The sequence below is a fragment of the Solea senegalensis genome, linkage group LG1 (assembly GCF_019176455.1).
Source record: "Solea senegalensis isolate Sse05_10M linkage group LG1, IFAPA_SoseM_1, whole genome shotgun sequence".
NCBI lineage: Eukaryota > Metazoa > Chordata > Actinopteri > Pleuronectiformes > Soleidae > Solea > Solea senegalensis.
In genome coordinates, this window is record NC_058021.1 from 1120945 (window position 1) to 1143322 (window position 22378).

Genomic DNA, 22378 nt, shown 5'->3' on the forward strand with positions numbered 1-22378 from the left:
GGATTCTGTTGTTGGAGCATATATATGACAGCGTTAAGGCTTTCATTTAGATCAACTCTGGTGAGATACATGACTGTGTGAAATTACACATTTATTATGTTTCTTTGTAAAAGGTTCAAAAGAGAATTGTTATTCTCACATAAAGAGATCATTACTATTCCATATTTACTGCTACATTTCAATAGAAAAGGGTAAAGTTGTGTTATCTGTCATTTGTTTCGTCTGCCTTTTAATCATATTCAATAAACCACTGCCCACATATTCATCCACATGCTTTGTTTTTGTAAGTCAGAGAAAATGATATAAATCTGTTCTTAATGTCATCAAATCTCAAACTAACGGTGTTTGTGTCAATCGTTGGAATGTTGAAGGCCTGAGGACTAAAGAGGGGCCTACATGAAACCAAAAGAACTCTGCCTCACCACTGTCTCCTATTTCTTTTCCTACATTTTTACCTTTTATTTTTATTTATTTAATTGTTGTGGATTTTCCAAAGCCTGTCCAGGGTGTGAACCCGCCTTGGTATTGGCTCCAGTGACCCCACGACCCTCATGTGGTATGATTATAAAGCGGTAGATGATGAAAACGATTCCCCAAAGCAAACATGACTCATCTCACTTGATTGAAACTTACTCAAAGTTATAGAGGATTTACTTGTGTGTAAACAAGTCTTCAGTAGAGAGAGAACTGTAATCAAGAAGGAGAAATGTATTTCGGTTTGTTTAAAGTAAGAAAGAATATGTACTTGAAAGAATGAAAGATTTCGGGTTTGTTTCCTGACAACTGTGTTAATTCTAAAGTCTGTGTGTATTGATGCATGTTCTATATTTCCCATGGTGCTACCGGTCCAACAATTAAAAGATTTGTTTAATTCTCTGTAAATTCATTTATGTCTATATAAAATGCACCTTTGGGAAATGATGACAAATGTTAATCTAATGTACCTATGCTGATTATTGTGATGATCGTAGGAACAAGACTCTATTCTGAGGTGCAGTTCACAACCACATACAGCCACATACATGTAAGTCAAGCAAAAGTAGTATATTTAAAAACAGTCAATAATGTGATCGACTTAAATAATAACGCCTTTTCACATTTCCAATAAAAAGATGTGCACAACGTATAATGATGCAGAGTGAGAGCGAAACAAAGGAAATCAGCCTGTTAGAAATGACAAGAACAAGTCAACAGTGCTTAGAAAGTAAAGATTGCCATGTAAATCTCACTATTCATCGTTTACCATAAGTAAAGCAGGCTACATATTGTTTAAAGTGTGTGGACTCTAAATTCAACATAAAACCACGTAATAAACATCTTGTGATTGACACGATAGAAAAGTGACCATGCATATGTTAATAAATCATGTACAATATTATGCCATCAAATCTTTGTAACTTCATCTGATGTGTGTTCTTTTCATGTGAAATATTCTAGCTTTGGCAAATGTTCTTTTATATATGTATATATGTGTGTGTGTGTGTTATATATATACATATATATATATATATATATATATATATATATATATATATATACACGTATATATACGTATATATACGTATGTTCTTTTTTTCGTGAATGCCAATCCCAGAGTGTTTCTATCACATTTACTGTTTATCCACTGGGTTCTAATTTTACCTCCGAGATGTAAACCAACAGTTTCTTCAACACTTCTCAACCTTTTTTGTTACGACTCACTGCTCTTTAACTATGTATAAAACAATATTTAAGTGGCCTCTCATCTGAAACACTGGCTTAGATTTGGTAGAAAATTTGCTGGTTACTTTATGGCACAAATGGAAATAACTTTACAGCACTGGGACAGAATGGGAGTAAAAAAAAAAAGATAAAGACCTGCCACCTACAGGCCAAAGATGGCAAAACATTTTCATTTCATGATCACTATACTGAGGTATTAATATTTTGACAGCATTATTGTTTATTCTTGTTGAAAAATGCTACATGTAGCACCTGCAAATGTTATGTTACCTCATTGCTCTGCTTCTGCTTTACAGAGCTGTGCTTTTTCTACCTTTAGCTTGAATGTGTGATTTAAAGAAAGGAAGAAAGTTTTGGGAAATGTATTTGTTAGTTGTTTGGCCCACAGTCAGAAGATCTGTGTGAGTGATCTCTTCACAAAATACCACATACAGTGTGTTGTATTCAGCTGAGCAGAAATACTGGGGAGAAGTGGAAAAGTTCACATGGGGTTAGAGCGGCTAAATGTTGTGACAACGGTATGTTTTGATTAGTTTGTATTAGTCAGAGGCACAAACCAAAGCTTAGCTTTAGTTTGTAAATGAGTCATTATTGAAATTTAGGTCATGGTGACCAGATTAAGATTAAGAAGCTTTGTACAAGAATACAGCGGACATTACAACAAAATTCTGTTTGGCTGCAGGTGAGGCCGTGGTGACCAGGTGAGACCGTGGTGACCAGGGTGAGGTCGTGGTGACCATGTGAGGTCGTGGTGACCAGGTGAGGTCGTGGTGACCAGGTGAGGTCATGTTAAATGGAACAAAAATGGACCAAGAATCTGAAAGTTAATTAATTGCAAATCATGTTATTATTATTATTATCATCATCAGTGTCAAATTAAACATCTATTTACTGTTAGTGATGTTAAAGTTGAAGTTATGCTTCTTTCCAAAAAGATCTGGTTCTGATTAGTGCATGTGTAAATCTGTTTTTTTTTTTTTATTCAAATAGGTTTGATTTTTGAATTTCCTTTATTTTGTGTGGCTTCAAGCTGCTGTCTGTTTGAAGTTTAAGTTAGTTTTAATAGTTAAGCTTTCACACGGGTCTCCGTAGCCCACAACACTTTATCCAAACAGAAGCCAGAACTCTGTCAAGGTGAATGAATGCCACGCCTCTCACCAAAGGCATTTATGAGGGTGATGTAGTGAGGAGGGAGGGGAAGCCTGACGCAACAATAACACCTGGTTCACACTGGATGAGCTTTGCCTTTGAAAATTGCCATTAATAATATACGTCTCTGTTCTCAGCTAAATGGCAGGACTCTTCTGTAAGAAGCCAAGCTTCTGCCTGTCCTATAAATATTTTATATATAGTTTAATAAAATGAATGGGTTCAGGAAACAGAAACTTTGAAACTGATGCAGAAAATGTTGTTTGTGACACGTTTGACAGAAATCGACCATGAAAGTGTTTTCAGAGATCATTTTGCTGTAAGCCACAAACCATTAAGTGTAAGTGTAATGCATCGACATGTGTAGCTCCTTTTAATCTGATGACGCTCATGCATTCCAGTGTGGCCCAGGTCTGGCCACAGGTTTGTCAATAGATGACGTTGCTATTATGGCAGCTTTAACTGGATACTGCACAAAAATGTATAGATATTATATTTATCTATTTATTATGGATGCCCATAAAAGAACTACACCAATGTTTGACCCTGTTGATGTTAGGATATGACAGCAGTATTCTTCAAAAAGCTACAAAGATAACGTATATAAGTGTATGATCAACTGATTAACCCCAGAATGAGCCTTTTATTCTGGGTCAGCTCAACAGAGGCTGCCATTTTGGGCCACAATATTTTTACAAAAACTTTTGAGTCTTGTTGTTAATCTGAAGGCTACATTGGTTTTCCACCACACTTGGAAGGGAAGGGTGAGGTGAGAGATGTTCAGCCGCAACATGCAACTGCATCTGTAAATGTTGCAAAATGTCACGTCCTGTAGCAAATTCAGCCAAAACCCTGTTAAAGTCAGTGGGATAGCTTGAGGTCATCATTGCTCTATGAGTTGGGAAAGTTCTTGTCTATTCCAGTGATTTGCTGCATTGTGTGCTACAGATAATAGAGTGGCATGGACACAATTACAGGATATGAAGGTAAGGTTAGAGTTTACAGTACACAAGGTACAGTAAACACATATTTCAGTGCAAGTCACCGCATATTTGACTTCATAGCTACAGAAGGAATGCTAAGCACACTTATGGTTCAAAACAGTATTGAGTATGTGGTATCTGTACAGAAAAGAGACAAAATACAAAACATATCTGTCACATATTAACATCATAGTTGTTCACTCTTTATAAAATTAAATCGTCTTTTTCTTCTCAAATTATTTTATATACTATATAGTAAATATTATCTTCTCTTGTAGCACCAGGGAGGGAAAGACTGGTTTCACAGCTACAACTCAGTCATTTCTGCTGTAATTTGCTACAGTTCAACCATCTTTTTTTCTGTTTTTGAGATGATTTATATCTGAAACATACAGAACTATTTAAAAAAGGTTCTCTTCTCACCAAAGCACTGGCACAGCATTAACATTACAACAGCTTTCCTTAGGAGTGACCACAAAAGTACACAGTGATTATTTCTACAACACTTAAAAGGTTGTGCTTTAGTGTAAACATGTACAAAAATCTCATGCTGGATACAACATTTTCTGTTGAAGTTATGACATATATATGTGTACACAATGGCAGGTAATACTAACTTGTGTCACAGTTGTGGGGTTGTCTGAAAATTGCTGCTGCTGTGTGGCATTATTAGCTACATCTGCTCAGGGGTCACCACTCAGTTTTTACGTTAGTCCTTGAAAACAGGAGTTATGGACGTTCCTTTGTAGAAAATATTGCGGGCATTGTCAGGACTGTTGGCTCTCTCTGGGATCAGGATGATGTTATTGCCTTTTCTCTTCAGTGTTGACTCACGGCTGGAGGCGAGTGAGAGGGTTTCTGACATGTTCTCTCCTCCTCCAGACCCAGACCCACTTGCATCTCCTGGAGTGACCCTGATCGTAGAGAAGCCCTGTGGTTGGACCCTCTGCTCTGACTGGCCAGTGTTCTGGGTGTGGACAGTAACTATTGGTGGGGTGCTAACAGTGGCAGTGGTGGTCATGATGTGATTGGCACGCTTCCTTTCAATGGACCCTTCACGTATCGAGTCTGAGCTCTCGGAGTCTCTGTTTAGATCATTGAGTTCAAAGGATTGCTTCAAACTCCCGACGACTCCTGCGCCACTCGTCCCTGCACCTCCACCAGCTCCGGTGCCGTGGTCCAGGGACCGCCATCTCCATGAGCCACTTCCATCTGTGGCTGGAGCTTGGATCACAGGTCTGTGGTTTTCTGGGTGGGCCTCTACCCTGACGATTGCTCCAGTGCTCCCTGAAATACTGCCTGTTGTGCTGCCCAGAGAGCTAGGCCCTGTGGTGCTGGCAGGTTCTTGGTCATTTAGTACTCTGTAGCGAGCAGAGCCTTGGTGATGCCCAGTGGTGCTGCAGCTGATGCTGCTCTCGTCTAAGCTCTTGGAATGAGTCTGTAGTAGACCCTGCTGCTTGGACATAGCAATCACCTGCAGGATTTTTGGCTGAGTGTCCTGCCCGTTATCGTTAGTCCTGCATGCTGTTGTCTTCTCTGCTGCCCTTTGCCAGTTTGCCAGAACTATGCTATTCCCTTCATTTCCTGCCACTGTTCTCAGGGAGCTGCTGTTGTAATTCTCGTGAGATTCCTCTGGTATGTGAACCAGCTGTGAAGAGCCAGGTCTGGACTGCATGGGTATCCTGGCTCCTCCAGTGATGCCACTACAGTTGCTAGGCAGAGTAGTACTGGAACCTGTGGCCAGTTTGGACATGTATGCGTGACTATCAAAGCCTCCATTCAGACCCACAGCTGATGGTTCAGAGCTGGATCGGAGCTCCATGCTACCGTGGTGGAGTGGATGCTGCGAGGACTGGCCAGATGACGAGTCCACAGAAGAGGAGAAGGAGTCTGGCACCTGCAAGGAGCATTTGTGGTTGTTGTTTTTACTTTTCCACTGGGACAGAAGCTGCTTTGAGCGGCTGGAGTCCATAGAGGCATGGTGGAGGGTGGCAGCGTGACGCCTGGCCGCTTCCTCGTAAGCTGCGATGGCCTGTGGGGTGTGAACACGAGGAAGTGTGTGGCTAAAGGTCATGATGGCGTCTTTGCTTTGAGGGCCATGGGGGGCGATCACTTCGACATCAGCACTGGGACGGTTCAGGCAGTCTTCTGGCCTCTGCTGCTGAAGACTTCGGTGAAGGAGACCCTCAGAGTGGGAGGTGGGTAATCCAGGCTCCCCACCCATGCTGGCTTTCATTTGCAGGTGGTGGAGGACAGCCTCTTGGCTTATATGAGGCAGGGAGCAGGGTGGTCGCTGTAGCGTTGGAGGGGGGCTGTTGGTGGACTCTTCACTTGGTTGGAAGTTTCCAACTGCATACAAGCCCTGGCAAAACAGAAAACGGACAAATATCAAATATTAGCATCATTAGCAACATCGATACCAACAATGCTGTTTCTTCTGTAATGTAACAGCATTATTTAATGGGATAGGACAATTGTTTGCATCTGAAAATGAGATTGATGCTGAGAAAAGTTGACCACCACCGAGACAGTAGCAGGCAACCTTACCAACTCTGTTTGATCAGCAAAGTCATCAAAAGCACAGACGATAAACATTAACATTAAAGACATACATTTTCTGCACTATGACAGTTGACACTTCACACACAAGATGAATTTAGAACCCTCATGTGGAGGATAAAGCAGTAGATAATGAATGGACGAATGAATGATTCCTCCACAGAACAAACATCAGTTAAAAACATCAATGTCTTATCACATTATCTATGTTGATTTCTTATCCCATAACAAACTGTTTGTCAAGGAAATGGCTGATGAACCTACCAGGTAGAGAGCTATAGCTCCTCCCAGCAGGAAGCCCAGGTAGACGTCGATGGCGTGGTTCTTGTACTGGATGATTCTGGTCAGACCACAGATGATGGCACACATGATGAAGGAGAAAACCAGCAGGGGCTTGAGCAGCTTGGATGAGTCTGTCAGAGTGCTGTTAAAGTACATCTGTGGAAACATCAAGACACATTCACTTCATTTGAAACGGATGAATACACTGGTCGCAATACTGACATCATACCACAGGCACCATTACCTTCTTATAGGGGTAGTTCAGGGGTTTTGAAGTGTGTATTCATTTAAATGCAGGTTAAAAGTCAGATTTTAGTAAGACAATAAGACAATAATTCAGTTTTTTTTTTAAATGTCATGTATGTCATGCATTTGGACTATCTGGGTATCTCATAGGACTACTGGAATTAGGCTAAGTATCACTTCTGTAGGTCTTTCTTATTTGGTTGCTATTTCATTAATTGCTATTGTATCGAGCTGGGTGGCTTGACTTTTGACTTGTCTGTTTAGTTAAGGTGAAAGTTTGTTGTTGATATTAAATGCACTTATTGTAAGTCGCTTTGGATAAAAGCGTCTGCTAAATGACATGTAACATGTAAACATGTAAGTCTGAGTAAAATCAAGCTCGTCTTAGTCAGACTAACACACCTGGATAATGTGATTCATAGTCCGATTACTCCTGCATGTTCACACTGGAGTCGATCATGGCATTTTCCTCTTTGACCCGGTAATACGTCTGTACTGTTCTGTACTGTTGTCGGAAATCATCACAGCGGCGACGTCTTTTTTTGGACAATACAACAACCGCAAGAACCATGTTCCATCTAATTTGTATAACGGTTAACATGTACAACAGGTCGGAAACATACAGAACCACAGCAGCATCCATCTCACGTCCATATCACTGTTTGATTCAAAAGATCAACAGTACGCACTAGCTCATGGTTTTCAATTTTCTCCTCCGCAGATTGACCATCTAAGTCGAGACACAGAGAAACTGATTAGAGCCTCTTAACACAGGCTCACGTGATTAAATCTGTGCCGTCTTAAGTCTGTTTTATCTCAATAACAACGTTTCCAACTGGCAACTAGAGTCTGTGTTGTTTTGCAGAGCCCTCACTCTCCCATGGAGAAAAAAACCCAGTGATTTTACATCAGGGCACACAGTTGTTGATCCACTGCTGCCTCCATCAGTAAATTCAAAAGGGTTATTTTGTCGTTTGGATTTATGAAAGTGATACAAACTCTCCTGTGTATCTGGAAGCTGAAAATGCTGATGTTGTTTATGGACTTTGCTAAAGGAGAGTGAGCTGTTCACAAACCTCTCTCCTGGTTTCTGGTGAAACAGGCCGTCTAAGAGTGAATTTTGTGAAGTGACTAAAGCTCTGCTGGCAGCCATGTTTTCAGTGAGGTCACACAGGGGTCATGTACAGAGCAGTCAGCACTGACCAAACTGACCATGTGTCCAAACACCTGAACTCTCAACTTAACAGAGAGGAGTAGGAAATCACTCCCTCATCCATCTGTCACCTCCCTGTTTGCTGAAGTTAGCTCGAGCAGAAGCAACGAGCAGTTAACGTGGGGCTAAGTGTTAGCGTGGGATCAAACCATTACTCACCGAAACATACACAGCAGCAAAGGAGGCGAGCGTGGCGTGCTGTGATGGGAAGGATTTTCTGCAAGACATGAAACAGAAATAGACTGAGCCAGTGTTCACATGTGCATGTGAGTCAACAAGAGGCGGAGACACGCGAGCATAATAACGACATATCACCTAACACACGCGCTTATTATGGGTTGGATGACAGGGCCAAATTATACACCTTTTTTTTTTGTTCACTGCAGTAATGAAGTGTTTCCTCTGCAGTGACAGTTAGCTGATAGCATTAGCCCAGTCACAGTGAAGGACCTGGGAACACACACACACACACACACACACACTGCAGTGTAGCAGCAGGAGCTTGAACAGCAGGAAAGTGAACATGTGGCCCTTTTTCTTTTTTTTTTGTTGTCACTGAGCTCCATCCCAGTGACCTATTTATCATATTTATCACAACTGCTTGTACTCAGTCCTCCAAACTCCCTTCATCCTGACTCTGCATTTGTGTGTTAGGCTGTGATCGCTGTGTGTAAACAACAACATTTACAACATCTGTGGAAACGGGAGGATAGAAACCAGGGAGGCACTGCCACCAATACCAATACCAGTATCTCTATGTACTTGTATTGGTTAAACTACTCCAATACTGCTGCACCTGATACCACTTTACCCGTCTTCAAGTAAGGTGAGCAGTTGTGTGGCTATAAGTGTTGCAATGACGACAAACAATGAGCAGAGTGTAACCTGTGTTCTGTTACACTGTCAAGAGGAGGACACGAGTCATTTGAAAAAAACATATAAAGTGGCACGAGCGACCTTCATCTGGACGATAAAGCAGTTAATGAATGAATGAATGGATGGATGGTATTATTGAGTACTATTGAGTATCAGCAAGTATTCAAGTTTAAGTAATTGTACTCAGTATTCTGTCTTCTTTTTAAATCATTTAAGCACATTAACATCTTTATTCTGAAGCTGATATGAGACTTGAGTCCGCAAACATTGGTCTTCTGTAGTACAAAGTTATATCGTGTGTGTGTGTGTGTGTTAAATAGTTTGTACCATAAAATTGTCACTTTATTAACCCTGATATTAAAACAACAGATAAAAGAAGGAATGATTACGGCGTAAAAACTTTTTCTCAGTGAACATACTGTTAAAAAAAGTCCCATAAATATGTCATTTAATTATAAAATATAATCTTATCTTCAAACTCTACACTAGCTGTGTACACGCTACACTGTGAGTGAACTGTTTATCTCTCCATCCACACATACTGTACGTCATGTGTACAGAGAGGAGAGATAATCCTGCTGTAATCATAGAGAACCTCGTCTTATTCAGCCTGTTTTGACGAACTGTGGAGCCCCAGGCAGTGAACCATTCTTTTAGTTTGAAGAACTGTGAAGACGACGCTAATTATACTGATACGAGATTAGAGCAGGATTATTTAACACACATTCAGAGGAACCAGGAGCAAATACAAGGAGTCTACCTGTCTTTTTAATTTGCTGATCTGCAGCTCGTACCACGATAAACCACTTATAACAGCAAACAGTCCACGATTTTTTAGGTATTTAAGACGGATTTAATGTTAAAATAAATCCTCTATCCTCTCCTCAGTTAAATGTTGTGATAGATGTATGACTTGATTATGAATTCATCTCTAGTGTCAGTTTCAGGATGTTTGGATTATCTTTACTTAAATGATTTCTTCATGTATATGAATATTGCTATTCTATATTAACAAGTCTTCACATATATGTTAAATATATGTAAAGCTGGGAAATAATTAAATAACAATACATTTCACATTACAATTATCTTAAATAATATTATAACAAAGGTTTAATAAAACACATGATTGTTAAACTAGTGTTCAGGTCAATGAAGAACTATTTAAACAACTTTCCCTCTGCAGCAAAATCTTAATTATCTGACATTTGAAAATTTGAATCTGTCAATTATAATATCGACAGATTCAAAAATTTTTAATTGTGATACCTTTTTTTTTTACCATATCACACAGCCCTAACTCATATGCTGAAATGCACTGATGAATTTTTGTAATTAAGCTGCCGTTTTAAAATAAAGCTGAGTTTGCAAAAGTAAAAATGAACCTGAGAGAGGTTCCCTCATGTTTGTTAATATTTAAGATGTGGACTTCATCATACTTATTTATTACCTTACTTACTCACTCACTCACTTACTCACTCACTTACTTCATCGTCATTAGCTACTACCTCTACAAGTCAAATTTCAACTTTAGAATGACCTCCAACTCAAACCATGATGTGTCACAATGTCATACCTTTGCTAAAAGCAGAGAGGGAGTGTAATCTTCCAAGATGGCGCTGCCCGAGCAGCTGCTGCTTACAACGGCTCTCCCTTCTTTCTTACCTTTCTCGTTTTTTCTGGCGTTTCACGCTTTTTCCTTAAAATGGTCGAATCCTGCTGCCACCACGCGCACAATGAGACCACTTTTATTACTTTTGCATTTTGTTTAATGCTCTTCTCTGCACTTTTGGGAACTCCTTTGGCAGACACGCTCAGCGGATCCATTGTTTACACCAGGGATCAGCTGTTGGTGTTGCGCAACACCACTCTCTCTCTCTCAACGTGGAATGGACGATTCAGGCGGTTTTAAAGAGGAAGAGACGGGGCTGCAGAGCGGGTCGGAGGAAACGGGAGAGGAAACGTAGGTTCCGTCCTTTTATCCGCCCCCCTCCCTCCACTCGGCCGCTCTGATCACAACCTGATACGTCTGCGACCTGAATACACACCCGTGGTGAGGAGGCAGCCCGCACAGAAAAGAACTGTAATGATGTGGAATGAAGAAGCCAAGGAGAGGTTGAGAGACTGCTTCGAGACAACAATCTGGGAGACTTTCTCTGATGGAGATAACATCGACGGCTTCAATGACCGTTTCACAGATTACATAAAATTCTGTGAGGAGAACGTCGCACTAACCCACAGGGTGCGGTGCGGTGCTTTGCCAACACCAAGCCATGGGTGACCCCTCAACTTCAAGTCCTGCTGAACAAGAAGAAGAGGGTGTTTGCTTCAGGGAGCAGAGAGGAGCTGAAAAAAGTCCAGTGGGAGCTCAAGCAGGCGATCAGGAAGGCTAAGGATGTCTACAAGAGGAAACTGGAGGAGCAGATGGGGCAGAGCAGGACGAGGGATGTGTGGAGAGGCCTTGAAGTACATCACAGGTCATGGACAGAGTGGAGCCAGAGTCACAGCAGGGGGGGACCAGCGATGGGCCACTGAACTGAATCAATATTTCAACCGATTCGATCAGGGCCCCCCTCCCCTCTCCACCTCTGCCCCCCACTCCTCACACGCCTGCTCTCCAGCGGCTACAGCCACCATCCACCAAAAATCCTCACTCCAACAGTATCTTTCAAAAAGTAAAAAAAAAAGTCAATGTACAAAACTGATGAAATCATGATTTTACTGTAAAAAACATTGTGATATAATATTGTTGTCATATTGCACACCCCTAAAACCACATGAGATTTAAAGTTGGTGCTTGGTGGTAAAAAGGTCCCCATAGGTGAGATGCTGTGTTCCAACATCACCTCTGAGTTCACTCACTTCAAATAAACCATGGACACAAACGTATCCTGTCAACAATACCAGCGACAACATTCTACATGTTTTCTTTCCTCACACAAACACAAACATGTCCATTGAAAACTGATCTCTACCATGTGTATGACCATATATTAGACAGAGTTCCGACTACAAATGAAATTCACCATAAATATCAGCAAGACTAGTTCCACACTAACAGCCAACTCACAGGCATGAGAGGATTTTAGATAAAGGATAAATGGACATGTATAGATAAAGGCTCACCATTAGTTTAAGTCTGTTTTAATTTATCTGTCATTGCCACCTGACGACCACACGGTCTCCGCAACAATCTCAGATGGTCTCTCTGACATCTCTGCATGGATGAAAGTCCATCACCTCCAGCTAAACCTCTCCAAAACTGAGCTGGTCTTCTCCACCAAACCAACGTTACATCCTAACATCTGCATGAATAGCCACTCCTTATCTCTGGCTCCTTACAAGACCAACTTGGGTGTCATGATTGATGACCTGTTGACCTTTACAGATCATGTTGCCCCTGTCCCCCGGTCATGTCACTTTGCACTATTCAATAAGAGAAAAATCAGAGCAGACCTAACTCGACAGACTACCCAGCTCCTAGTGCAACGCCCTGCTAACAGGCCTCCCGACCTTTGCTGTGAAATCACTACAGATGGTCCAGAATGCGGCGGTGCTCCTGGTCTTCAATCAGCCTAAAAGGGCACATGTCACCCCTCTGTTCATTGAGCTCCATTGGCTGCCCTTAGCCGCCTGCATCACATTCAAATCTCTGATGCTAGCCTGCAAAGTGCTTGATGGGTCTGCTCCCACCGACTTAAATGCTCTCCTAAAGGCTCATGTTATTCCTCGACTACTCCATTCATCCAAGGATTGTCGTCTGGCAGTGCCAACACCCCGCACAAGACTATCCAGACTCTTTTCACGTGTCGTTCCACGCTGGTGGAATGAGCTCCCGAGCGCGACCTGAACAGTGGCGTCCCTGTCTGTCTTCAAGAAGCTCTCGAAAACCCAACTCTGCCAAGAGCATCATCTGTCCTAGCAATTTCCTTTTACCCCCACCCCTTCTCCACTTGGATCCACCTCAACACTCTCGCTCTCTGTCAGTTCACTCTTCCTGTCTTGTGGAGTTCTTTCCAAGGCTTCTTCTACGTAGCTTTTTCCTCTTTTGTCTGTTGCTTTGGATAAAAGCGTCTGCTAATTGCTTAAATGTTAACAGGTGAGGCCCAAGAAAGAATTTTAGTATTATATTAACACTGTTTGTGTTTTAATCATCACAAAACAAAACAAGATTTTAGTTTAGACATCTCAGCTGTCAGTATCTTGAGACTCAAATTGCTTTGCTTCTTACCTGCCCTGGTTGATGGCTGCGGGATCCGCCCCTGAGCAAATGTCCTCCAAGACGTACGGATTCTGATCACAGGTGACGTTCAGTGTGGTGTAGTTGGGTTTGCACACAGTGAGGAAGTAAGGTGTTGGGTTTCCTGTCATCAGTTGGAGGATGTCAGTGATGAGCGCCGTGGCACAGAGACCAAACGCATGAACACCTGAGGGAAGAAGGATTATTAACATCTGGACAGAACAGAGCGTACAGAAGGTCTTTGAACACCAGCAGCAACAGAGTCACTTTAATTGTGATAGAGTGACGTACATGATCAGTGCTGACTGTGCTGTGCACGCTTGGGTCATTTCTTCTTGCTCTTAAGCCTTTACTGACTGGAAATTGAAATCTGGAAACGGCTGAATTTCCTGCTCCATAGTTAGATAAATAAAATCTGCGTTTTTAGCTCGTGCGGAAAGAGGAGCTGTCGGTCTACTGCTGTCCACTTCAGTACGTATATTCAGTGAGGTAAATCTGAATCAGAATGGTATGTTTGACCTTACTGATGGAAGCAGCAGACGCTCAACTCCTGTGTGCTGTCAAATTGGTTATTTTCTGAATGGGCTTCGGTACAGAGAGAGGGCGTTTTACAAAGCAACACAAACGTTGGTTTCCAGTCATAAAAAGCTTGTGATAAAGAGACAAACACTTAAGACTTTTTGTTAAGTGGCTAATATTGCTTTGTCCTTATGTCTCTAACTGGTTCACAGTGCAGCAGCTAGCATGTGTCAGTACCTCATACAGACACACTTTAAAATGAGTCAAAAGTTGTCAAATCTAATCTTCATACAGTTGTGTTGCGTCGACAGAAAGAAAAAAGAGTTTACCAACAAATCGGACAGCTCTGCGTATGAAGGAGTTAAAGTTACAGCCTGCAGCGTTGATGTTGGCCTCTGCTCCTGCTCCACACTTACTCCGAGACAGACAGCAGAACAGGATGGCTTCACCAATCATGATCTGTTAACACAGCGCGCGCGCACACACACACACACACACACACACACACACACAGTGTTTTGATGTTGGACGTCAGTTAAGACACAGGTTCACAGTCTTAGTGCAGACAACAAGACAAACGAGTCAGCCAATCCCTGACAGGATTAGTGTTGTCAGCAGGTGGAGGCGGGGTTAAGTTGCTACCTGTAAAGTAACCTGGCTATTAATATTCTGTTTAAATGGCTCTCGCTAATGATTCCTTACAATGTCGGGCTTTTGAGAATATCTTTCTAACTCATTCCCAACCTAAAATAAAACTCAATCACACTGTGATCTCTGTCCAAAAGCATGCAACATGGGGATTACTCTAAAATTGACTGTAGGTGTGAGTGAGAGTGAATGGTTGTTTGTGTCTGTGTCCCTGTGATGGACTGGTGAACTGTTCAGCCCTCATGTGGAGGATAATGCCGTAGAAGATGGATGGATGGATATTATACTTATTTTGTGGCCACGAATCAGAGTTGTTTTTTCTTTTTTTCCTCCCCATGTCGTGTCTGGGACTCCTAGAAAACCACTGCAAGTTCATTTTTACATTCATGAGGCAAACTCCAAACTTGGCTGTTCTTTAATGCAGTGGAGTTTAGTTTAAGGCCTGGGCCTGTCTTGAAAAGACACACCAGAGATAACAGGAGTTACCATACGAGTCAATGCACTTTATGGTTCACTCGCATACAGACATTGAGCTATGTGGAAACTTTGTGTTCCAGCAAAACCAAATCAAGAAGGCTCTAGCAAAGCAGATGTAGTCTAGTTATAGAGCACATGTATCAAACTGGTGGCCACTGTGCGAGGTGATGGAATAGAGACAGAATATAAGACTAAATGTATTTTTATAATAGTAATAAGACATTCTGTTGTAATCATTGCTTTATTAAATGTATTACACTCAACATCATGACATTACATATATTGAAGCTCTTTTAATCACAATTATCCTTGTCATTATGTGCTAAATTTTCAATTTAATTCTCTGTTTTTGTGAATCATTTTATATCAAAATAAGCACGTTTACTTGGCAATGCTGTCTAATATCATAATGAATGTCTTATATAGACCACCGGCTACTACATAGTTGTTTTTTCCACTTTTTCTCCTCTATGTCGGCCCCCGCTTGACCAGACTAGATGCTCATTGGCCCCCAGGTCATTTGAGTTTGACTCCCCTGTTATAGAGTGTTTACTCAAAGCTTTTCATCCGTACTGCAGTACGCGGTAGTGATGGGAACGGCATTCTTTTGACTGTACTGAATGTGTTCATTAAAATGATTCGTTAACCAAATCGTTCAGTGCTTAGCAGGAGCCCAGTGCCTGCCAAGTCTGTCATTCAGTTCATGCAGTACGCAGTGACACAGCGTACGTGAACCACGTCCTCAGCGACAGTTTGTTCATGAAATCACTCTCTGCGCGTCGTTCGCCGAACATTCACGAGTGAGTCACAGAACGCGGCACTTCCATTCCCGGCCGTCACGCTCGCTGCTGAGCTCAACTCAACTGAGAAAGGAACAAATCACTTTGCGGTCTATCGATGACGGATGAAACGGAGCGACACTGGAAATCATGGGTGCAGATGAAGAAGAGTCTATACAGGCATTCATTCTTCTCGTGAAGTTGTCAAAAGTCACAGCGGACAAACTGAAATATTGAAAATGCTGCTCGTCATAATCTCATCGGCAAAACACTAACGAGTGATGTTCCCCATCTTCTGTTTCAGATAAAGCACAATAAAATCACCTCTTCATTGGTGCTCAGCACCGCCCTCTAGAGAAAGTATTACGTAACATCTATAGTTTTATGACGGACAAATGCATGTATGTCATTCTTACGTCTTACCGTGATGGCAGGTCCAGCAAAGGCCAGACTGAGCAGCATCAGCAGAGGGATGACCTCATGGTTGGGGTCGATGTAGGGCAGACTCAGGCTGCGGTCATGGCAGGTGAAGCCAGACTTCACTGGCTTGAACACGTCCGTCCACTCCAGGAAGTAAAGACTGACCACAGACGACACCAGGATCGGCAACTATCGATGGACACAACAGCAGCAGAGGAAGCTGTTAGGGTCGAGAGTCGTAAACAGCTGAGGCAGAAGGAGCGTTAACAGATTGCCAATGAATAAATGAATAGATAAACAGACGGTTAATGCTTGGAATGTGCCCATAGCCCTATGGTTCAATGAACATGCTCATTTGATTTGGCAGTGAGGACGGAGGCATGGAAAATAGTTTTCATGACCTTAAGGAGATGAGGATGGAGCTGAGCGTGATGGATGATGACATGTCGTGCTCGATCTCCTCTCATGTATGAATTGTCAGTTGACAGTCAGCTAACTGTAAAGACTGTGACAGCACATGTTAGTTTAAGTCAGACTACGACGCCCAGGCGGCTAGAGTGAGTCAAACTTCTGCTGCTTGTTTACGTTCAGTCAGAACACGATGCTGCACGCGCACCACAGCTCCTTCCTTAGCTAACACCTGGAAATAATAGCAGAAGCCACTAAGTAGAGCTAACTTTAGTTAAGCTATGAAAAAGGCTCTGTAATAGCATGATTAACTAGCAAACATAGGCGTAAGATATGGTCAAATTAAAGCTGCAGTGCATAACTTGAGGTTATTGTTCTGCCTCTGTATGGTTCGGTTTTGTCAAGCAAAACTATCAGAACTGGCCGAGGGAGACTCTGTGTCTAACTACTGACTTATTCCAGCAGCAGAGCAGCAACAGGTGAGCGCAAGTCACGTTTCATGTGTTTTCAGTCACACTCTAACCTGTCTGTCTCTCGCTCAGTGTTGTCTTCACAAAACAAATCACTTACTGTGAGAATCGTGGGAGTGTCACCGGGTGACACAAGCTCTGAGAAACTAGACTTAATCAGTAGCGTGTGGTTTGACAATGATTTGACTTTGACGGACATTAAACATTTAAAAGTTAAGCACTACGATGGGGGGGCTGAGCCTTTAGTTTTGTGGCTAAATCAGTTGTTTTTTCTTGTTTCCTCTGTAAAGTGAGAGTGAACATCCATGTGTCAACAGTGAGTGACGCACATGTGTCACTACCTCACACACAATTATCACTTTCAAATGAAAAATAAAACACAGGTCAGTTCCGTCGTAGCCATGAAGAAGTTATAGATATTATAACTTAAAAAGTTACCAAACTGTGGCCGTGACACATTTGCAAAGAAATAGTTTTAAAGTCATAGTTAAAATAAATATTGATGAAACTGCAGGTGACAAATCAGTGCTGGAGTGTGTGGCGAGGCGAGCTGGGACCATAGTGCGGTGGACGGGTTACCTGTCCACAGTGTTTCCCACCTTTCACCCTATGTCAGGTGGGACTGGCTCTAGTGCCCGCTGTGACCCTCATGTGGAGGATGAAGTGTTGGACAGTGAATAAATGAATGAACTTGTAGTTGGAAAGGTAGATCCATGGTTACAGACCTGTGATTCAAACCTACTGTAAAGTTTTGTTCACACCATTCTACAAAATAATCCACAAAACGCTTCCATGATCAACTTTCCGAGAGCAGTCTGATTAAAACTTTCATTATTATCAGAAGAACTTTAATCCCCTGTAGGGAAACTTACAACTCAATGGAATCAATAGATGAAGACAATGCATTAGAAACATCATCTACAGAAGTAAAACATCTGAGTGCTGCTGAGACTCTTCTGTAAACATTATATAAAGGAGCAGAACTCTCTTTAGTTCTGTCTGATCACAGCTGAACCCAGAGGAAGCTTCTCTGATCCGCTTCTTTCTTCTGTCTTTGTAATTAACTCAGATTCTGCCATGAAAGAGGAAACTCACAGAAATGCCCTGATAGAACACACGTGTAATGATCACCTCAGATTATAGAATATACTGACAGCAAACATACCTCTGTGTGTGTGTGTGTGTGTGTGTGAATACACATATTTTATAAGCTCACATAAAAAAGTGACAGACTGCTGATCACACAGCTGAACTGTGGGGAAATGTGAGTGTCAAGAGATTTCTCTCAGCGAGACGAAACAAGGTTGAGATAAAACCTCCGACTCCATCTCGCTCTGCGTTCTGTTGTGTCAGAATTTCAATTTCTCAAACCCTGCAGCTCTGCAGAGGACTGAGGTGCCGCTGATTGTGCTTAGATGTGTCAGTGGGAGTTGAATGTGTCCTGAAGCATCATGGGATTTATCATGAAGCTTAAAACCCTGAGTCAGTGGTGCACTGTGGCAGACGTGCTAATGCTAAGTAGAGCAGTGTGGTGGTGGTGGTGGTGGAGATGCTACTGGACCCCAACAATAGAGGGATCACACACACACACACACACACACACACACACACACACACACACATGGGCTGCACTCGTCACACGGTCATTTCCTCTGCTTCTTTTTCTCCAGCTCTAACATGATGATCATGGAAAATAACACTCACTGCCTTCATAGTACAGCTGCTGCCTGGCACCTACCTGGTGTGTGTGTGTGTGTGCGTGTGTGTGTGTGTGTGTGTGTGTGCGTGTGCGTGTGCACGCTGTAAAGAGTCCAGGTCAGCGGTCCTGATCAGACAGTAGAGGGAGTAGAGACCGCGCCCACATGGAACCATCACAATGACTCATTTATAAACCTTGATACCAAACTCCAAAGCTAATGAATTTATATATTTGATTTATTTTGGAGGTTTTTATTGTGATGTGTGAGTGGATGAGGGAAAGTTTATCACAAAGTTGTGATGTCTGGAATAATGTCTGCTCTTTTCATATCAGATCTGCTTTTTAGGGGATTTTAGAAAAGCTTGTATTATGAATGGAATCAAAGAACAAAAACAGCAACAGTAAAATGACGTAGGGACGTATTTATGCAGGTTAAAAGCAGGTTAAACAGATTTAAAGAATTCTGGGCAGATGCTACAGAGCTGCAGCGCCAACATTTACAACAAGTCTTTCATACAAAATGCAGTAACTTTATGAATCTGTAATTATGAAACAAAATAATGCTCATATTGACCTTATTAAATGTATCATATTATTTCCACTGTGGACAGTAAAGATGATTATTGTTATTATTCAGTTTGCAGGAGCTGTGACATTTAAAGTGCACAGTAAACACCTTCTTCTTCTTCTCTGCATGAGAAATAATAATGATATTTATGGACCAAACGATTGTTCGATTAATCCAGAGAATAATCGACAGATTATTGAATATGAAAATAATCGTGAGTTGCAGCTCTAAAAATCTCTAAGAATCAAAAATGTTCTTTACTGAGGGCACCAAGTGAGAGATATAATCAGTAAAATGAACATTCTTTGTTAAAACAACAGCGATTACAGAAATGACAGGAAGACACAGAGCACTTTGAATAATCAATGTCTAAAAATGGAAAGCAGGTTCCAGTGGGTTTTTGCCGGCGTTTAGTTCTGATGAGCGACAGTCACGGAGCTTCGCTGTGGAGTCAAGCTGCCCAAATACTTGTGACTCTCGTGTTTCAGTGGAATATCAAACGTTTGATGAAATCAAATCTGGAAACTGTTGAAGATGATTTACATGAAACAATGAGAAGAAAGCGACATCTGATGTCTGTGAACTGTTCCAGGCTAACAACAACAACAACAACACACAACAACAACACACAACACAACATGTGCTGCAAATATGTTCTTCATGAACATATCAGTGAAATCCTCACAGACACATTTCATCTCTTGGCTAAATGTTTTCTAACTTTCTATCCATGTCTGTTAATATCCCCACTTTATGCACATGTTTGGATAAAGTTGAATTTATTGACTGACTGACTGATTACATTACATGACATTATTACATAACAATGAGAATTATTGAAGAAATCCTTCCGTCTTCTCCCGCTTTGACGTCCACATAAGGGACATGGGAGTGCTGACATACTGTAGGACGACAGGCGGGGACAACCACCCACTCTCACACTCGCACCTGCAGTTCATTTAGAGTGTCCAATTGACCTAATCCATCCATGGTGCATGTTTTTGGACTGTGGGAGGATTAAACCCACACACACATGAGGAGAACATGCAAACTCCGTGCAGACAGGACCTTGTTGGACCGGGTCGTGAACCCAGGTGTGACCCTGTTAGAGAAACCCAGCCAGTCAAACTAGAGAACGTGTTATTATCACATCATATAGCCTTTAACATGTATTATCTAATATCATCAATATGACTGTAGCTGAATAAACTTCTACACTATATTATGTTCATTTCATTACATTAAGACTAAATAAACAAATATAAATATAATACTTAATACAGCATGTGGAATATCATGCATCCATAGTAGATGCACTGCAGATTAGGATTATAAAATCTGGTGAGAATAATGTGCATATTGGCAGAGTAAGATTAGATGGTAAGACCGATGGATTCATGAATGGCTGAAGAAACCACAGCATTTCATTCATGAACCAGTCAAAGGTCCATCACGTTCTCATGTCTTCACTAAATGTTCAGTTAAACAACTCTTACATTGTGTTACTTTAGAGAACTCGTTAGAAAGAAGCCTGTAAACATCAGCGTCACGTCTAAACTGCACTAGCAGACACTAGTGAATGTGCTGCAGGCTCCAGAAAATAAAGACAGAAATCACAGCACAACATGTCTCAGTATTCCACGTACGTCCTTTCTCTCTCTCTCTCTGTGAATAACTGGCTCCTCTGGGAGAGTTGAGCTCAGCAGTGATGCTCCGTTGGCCTACATCTGCTCACACTCGCTGCCAGCATCATTCTTCTCTGGAAACTTCTACACGACTCCATTTATGCTTAAAGGTGACATCGAATGCTTGTATCTCACATATATGTTAGTTATGGAGGTCTACTTACATATATTAACTTGTTTTCATGATTAAAAACCTTCTAATCGCTGCAAACGAGCCGATCAAAATATCTCCTCACTGACGCTCTCGTCAGCCGCGCTGTTTCAGACCAAAACCACACCCCCAGAACGTGGACTGTGTTGTGATTGGCCAGCCAACGAGAGCTTTCCCACTGTCCTGTGATTGGCTAGGTACCTGGAAGTGACGTATTTAGCACGTCAGTTCTCAGATACGCAGCTCCCCCTCTGGCACGATGGATGCTCTGCTCGTCATTATCAAAACATTGTTAAATGGCTGTGTTACGACCCCGCGCCGTAATCCCTTACACATTTTACCCGGAGTCTGACCCAGAGACAGAAGATACTGTCGCAAGTGAAACACCTCCACAACAAAGACTGCTGCAGGACGCCTCAGAATGGTAATATGTTTTCTCTGTGTATATTTCCAATACAGTATGAGAGAGACACTGGTTGAGGCTTGATAACCCGCCCCTCCCCCCACCATTTTTTCTCAGTATAAGCTTCAGCAGTACCTGTACATGTCTTTTTGTTTTCTATTTAGAATTTATCACTTACTGTTTGGTGAAACGCTAATTTTAACATTTTGTGTAGATATATGGTGGGACTGTAATGAAAGTAGTTTTGTTCCCCTGTACGTAATATGAGTAACTGATGAATAGAACTCTTGAATCTATGAAATGTGTTACTGTACTTTTCATACACAATACTGTATCTCTGGAAGGTGCACTTGTGGGAACTGCATGACGATGCCCACAGAAGGGCAGAACGTCTGCTGTAAAGAAACACTTAAGGTATTATTTTGCCCATAAACAATAACTAAATTAGTGTTGTAAAAAAATGGATTAGTAAATGTTAGTTTAGATTTTTTTTAAAGCAATGTAGTACAAATTTGACTATTTTCAATCCTGTAATTAGACCAGTGCACTACAATGTAGCTCCATTTTCTCTAATCCTGTTTGTAACTATGATTGTACTTACCTTTTTACAGTAATAATCCATCACTTTTGAGTGATCCAGCTATTTTCACCTAATTACTCTATGCCATTACTGTAACAGTATTGTTCTGCCCCTTTTTAGGTTATCCGAAGAATGAATGAGCTTCCGGACACACCAACATGCATGACCTACCATCCAGGCCTGGAGCCTAACTGTTTGAACCCATACACACTGCAGAACATGAACAACATCTACCGTGCAGACTATGGGCCTTTGCGGGGAAGAACAATACACGAGTATGTATGTAACATACAAATAAGAG

The 22378-nt window shown here is 41.7% G+C and overlaps 1 protein-coding gene across 1 annotated transcript; it reads right to left on the reverse strand.

The window, feature by feature from the left end:
- Positions 1–1564: 1564 nt before the first annotated feature.
- Positions 1565–16440, reverse strand: LOC122781122 (2-lysophosphatidate phosphatase PLPPR4). The gene is made up of 7 exons (XM_044044637.1): positions 16417–16440; positions 16117–16302; positions 14119–14248; positions 13262–13457; positions 8314–8371; positions 6678–6851; positions 1565–6216 (listed from the first exon to the last, which is right to left on the reverse strand). The coding sequence occupies exons 1-7, from the start codon at positions 16438–16440 to the stop codon at positions 4564–4566; spliced, it is 2421 nt and encodes an 806-aa protein (XP_043900572.1). The 3' UTR covers positions 1565–4563.
- Positions 16441–22378: the final 5938 nt, after the last annotated feature.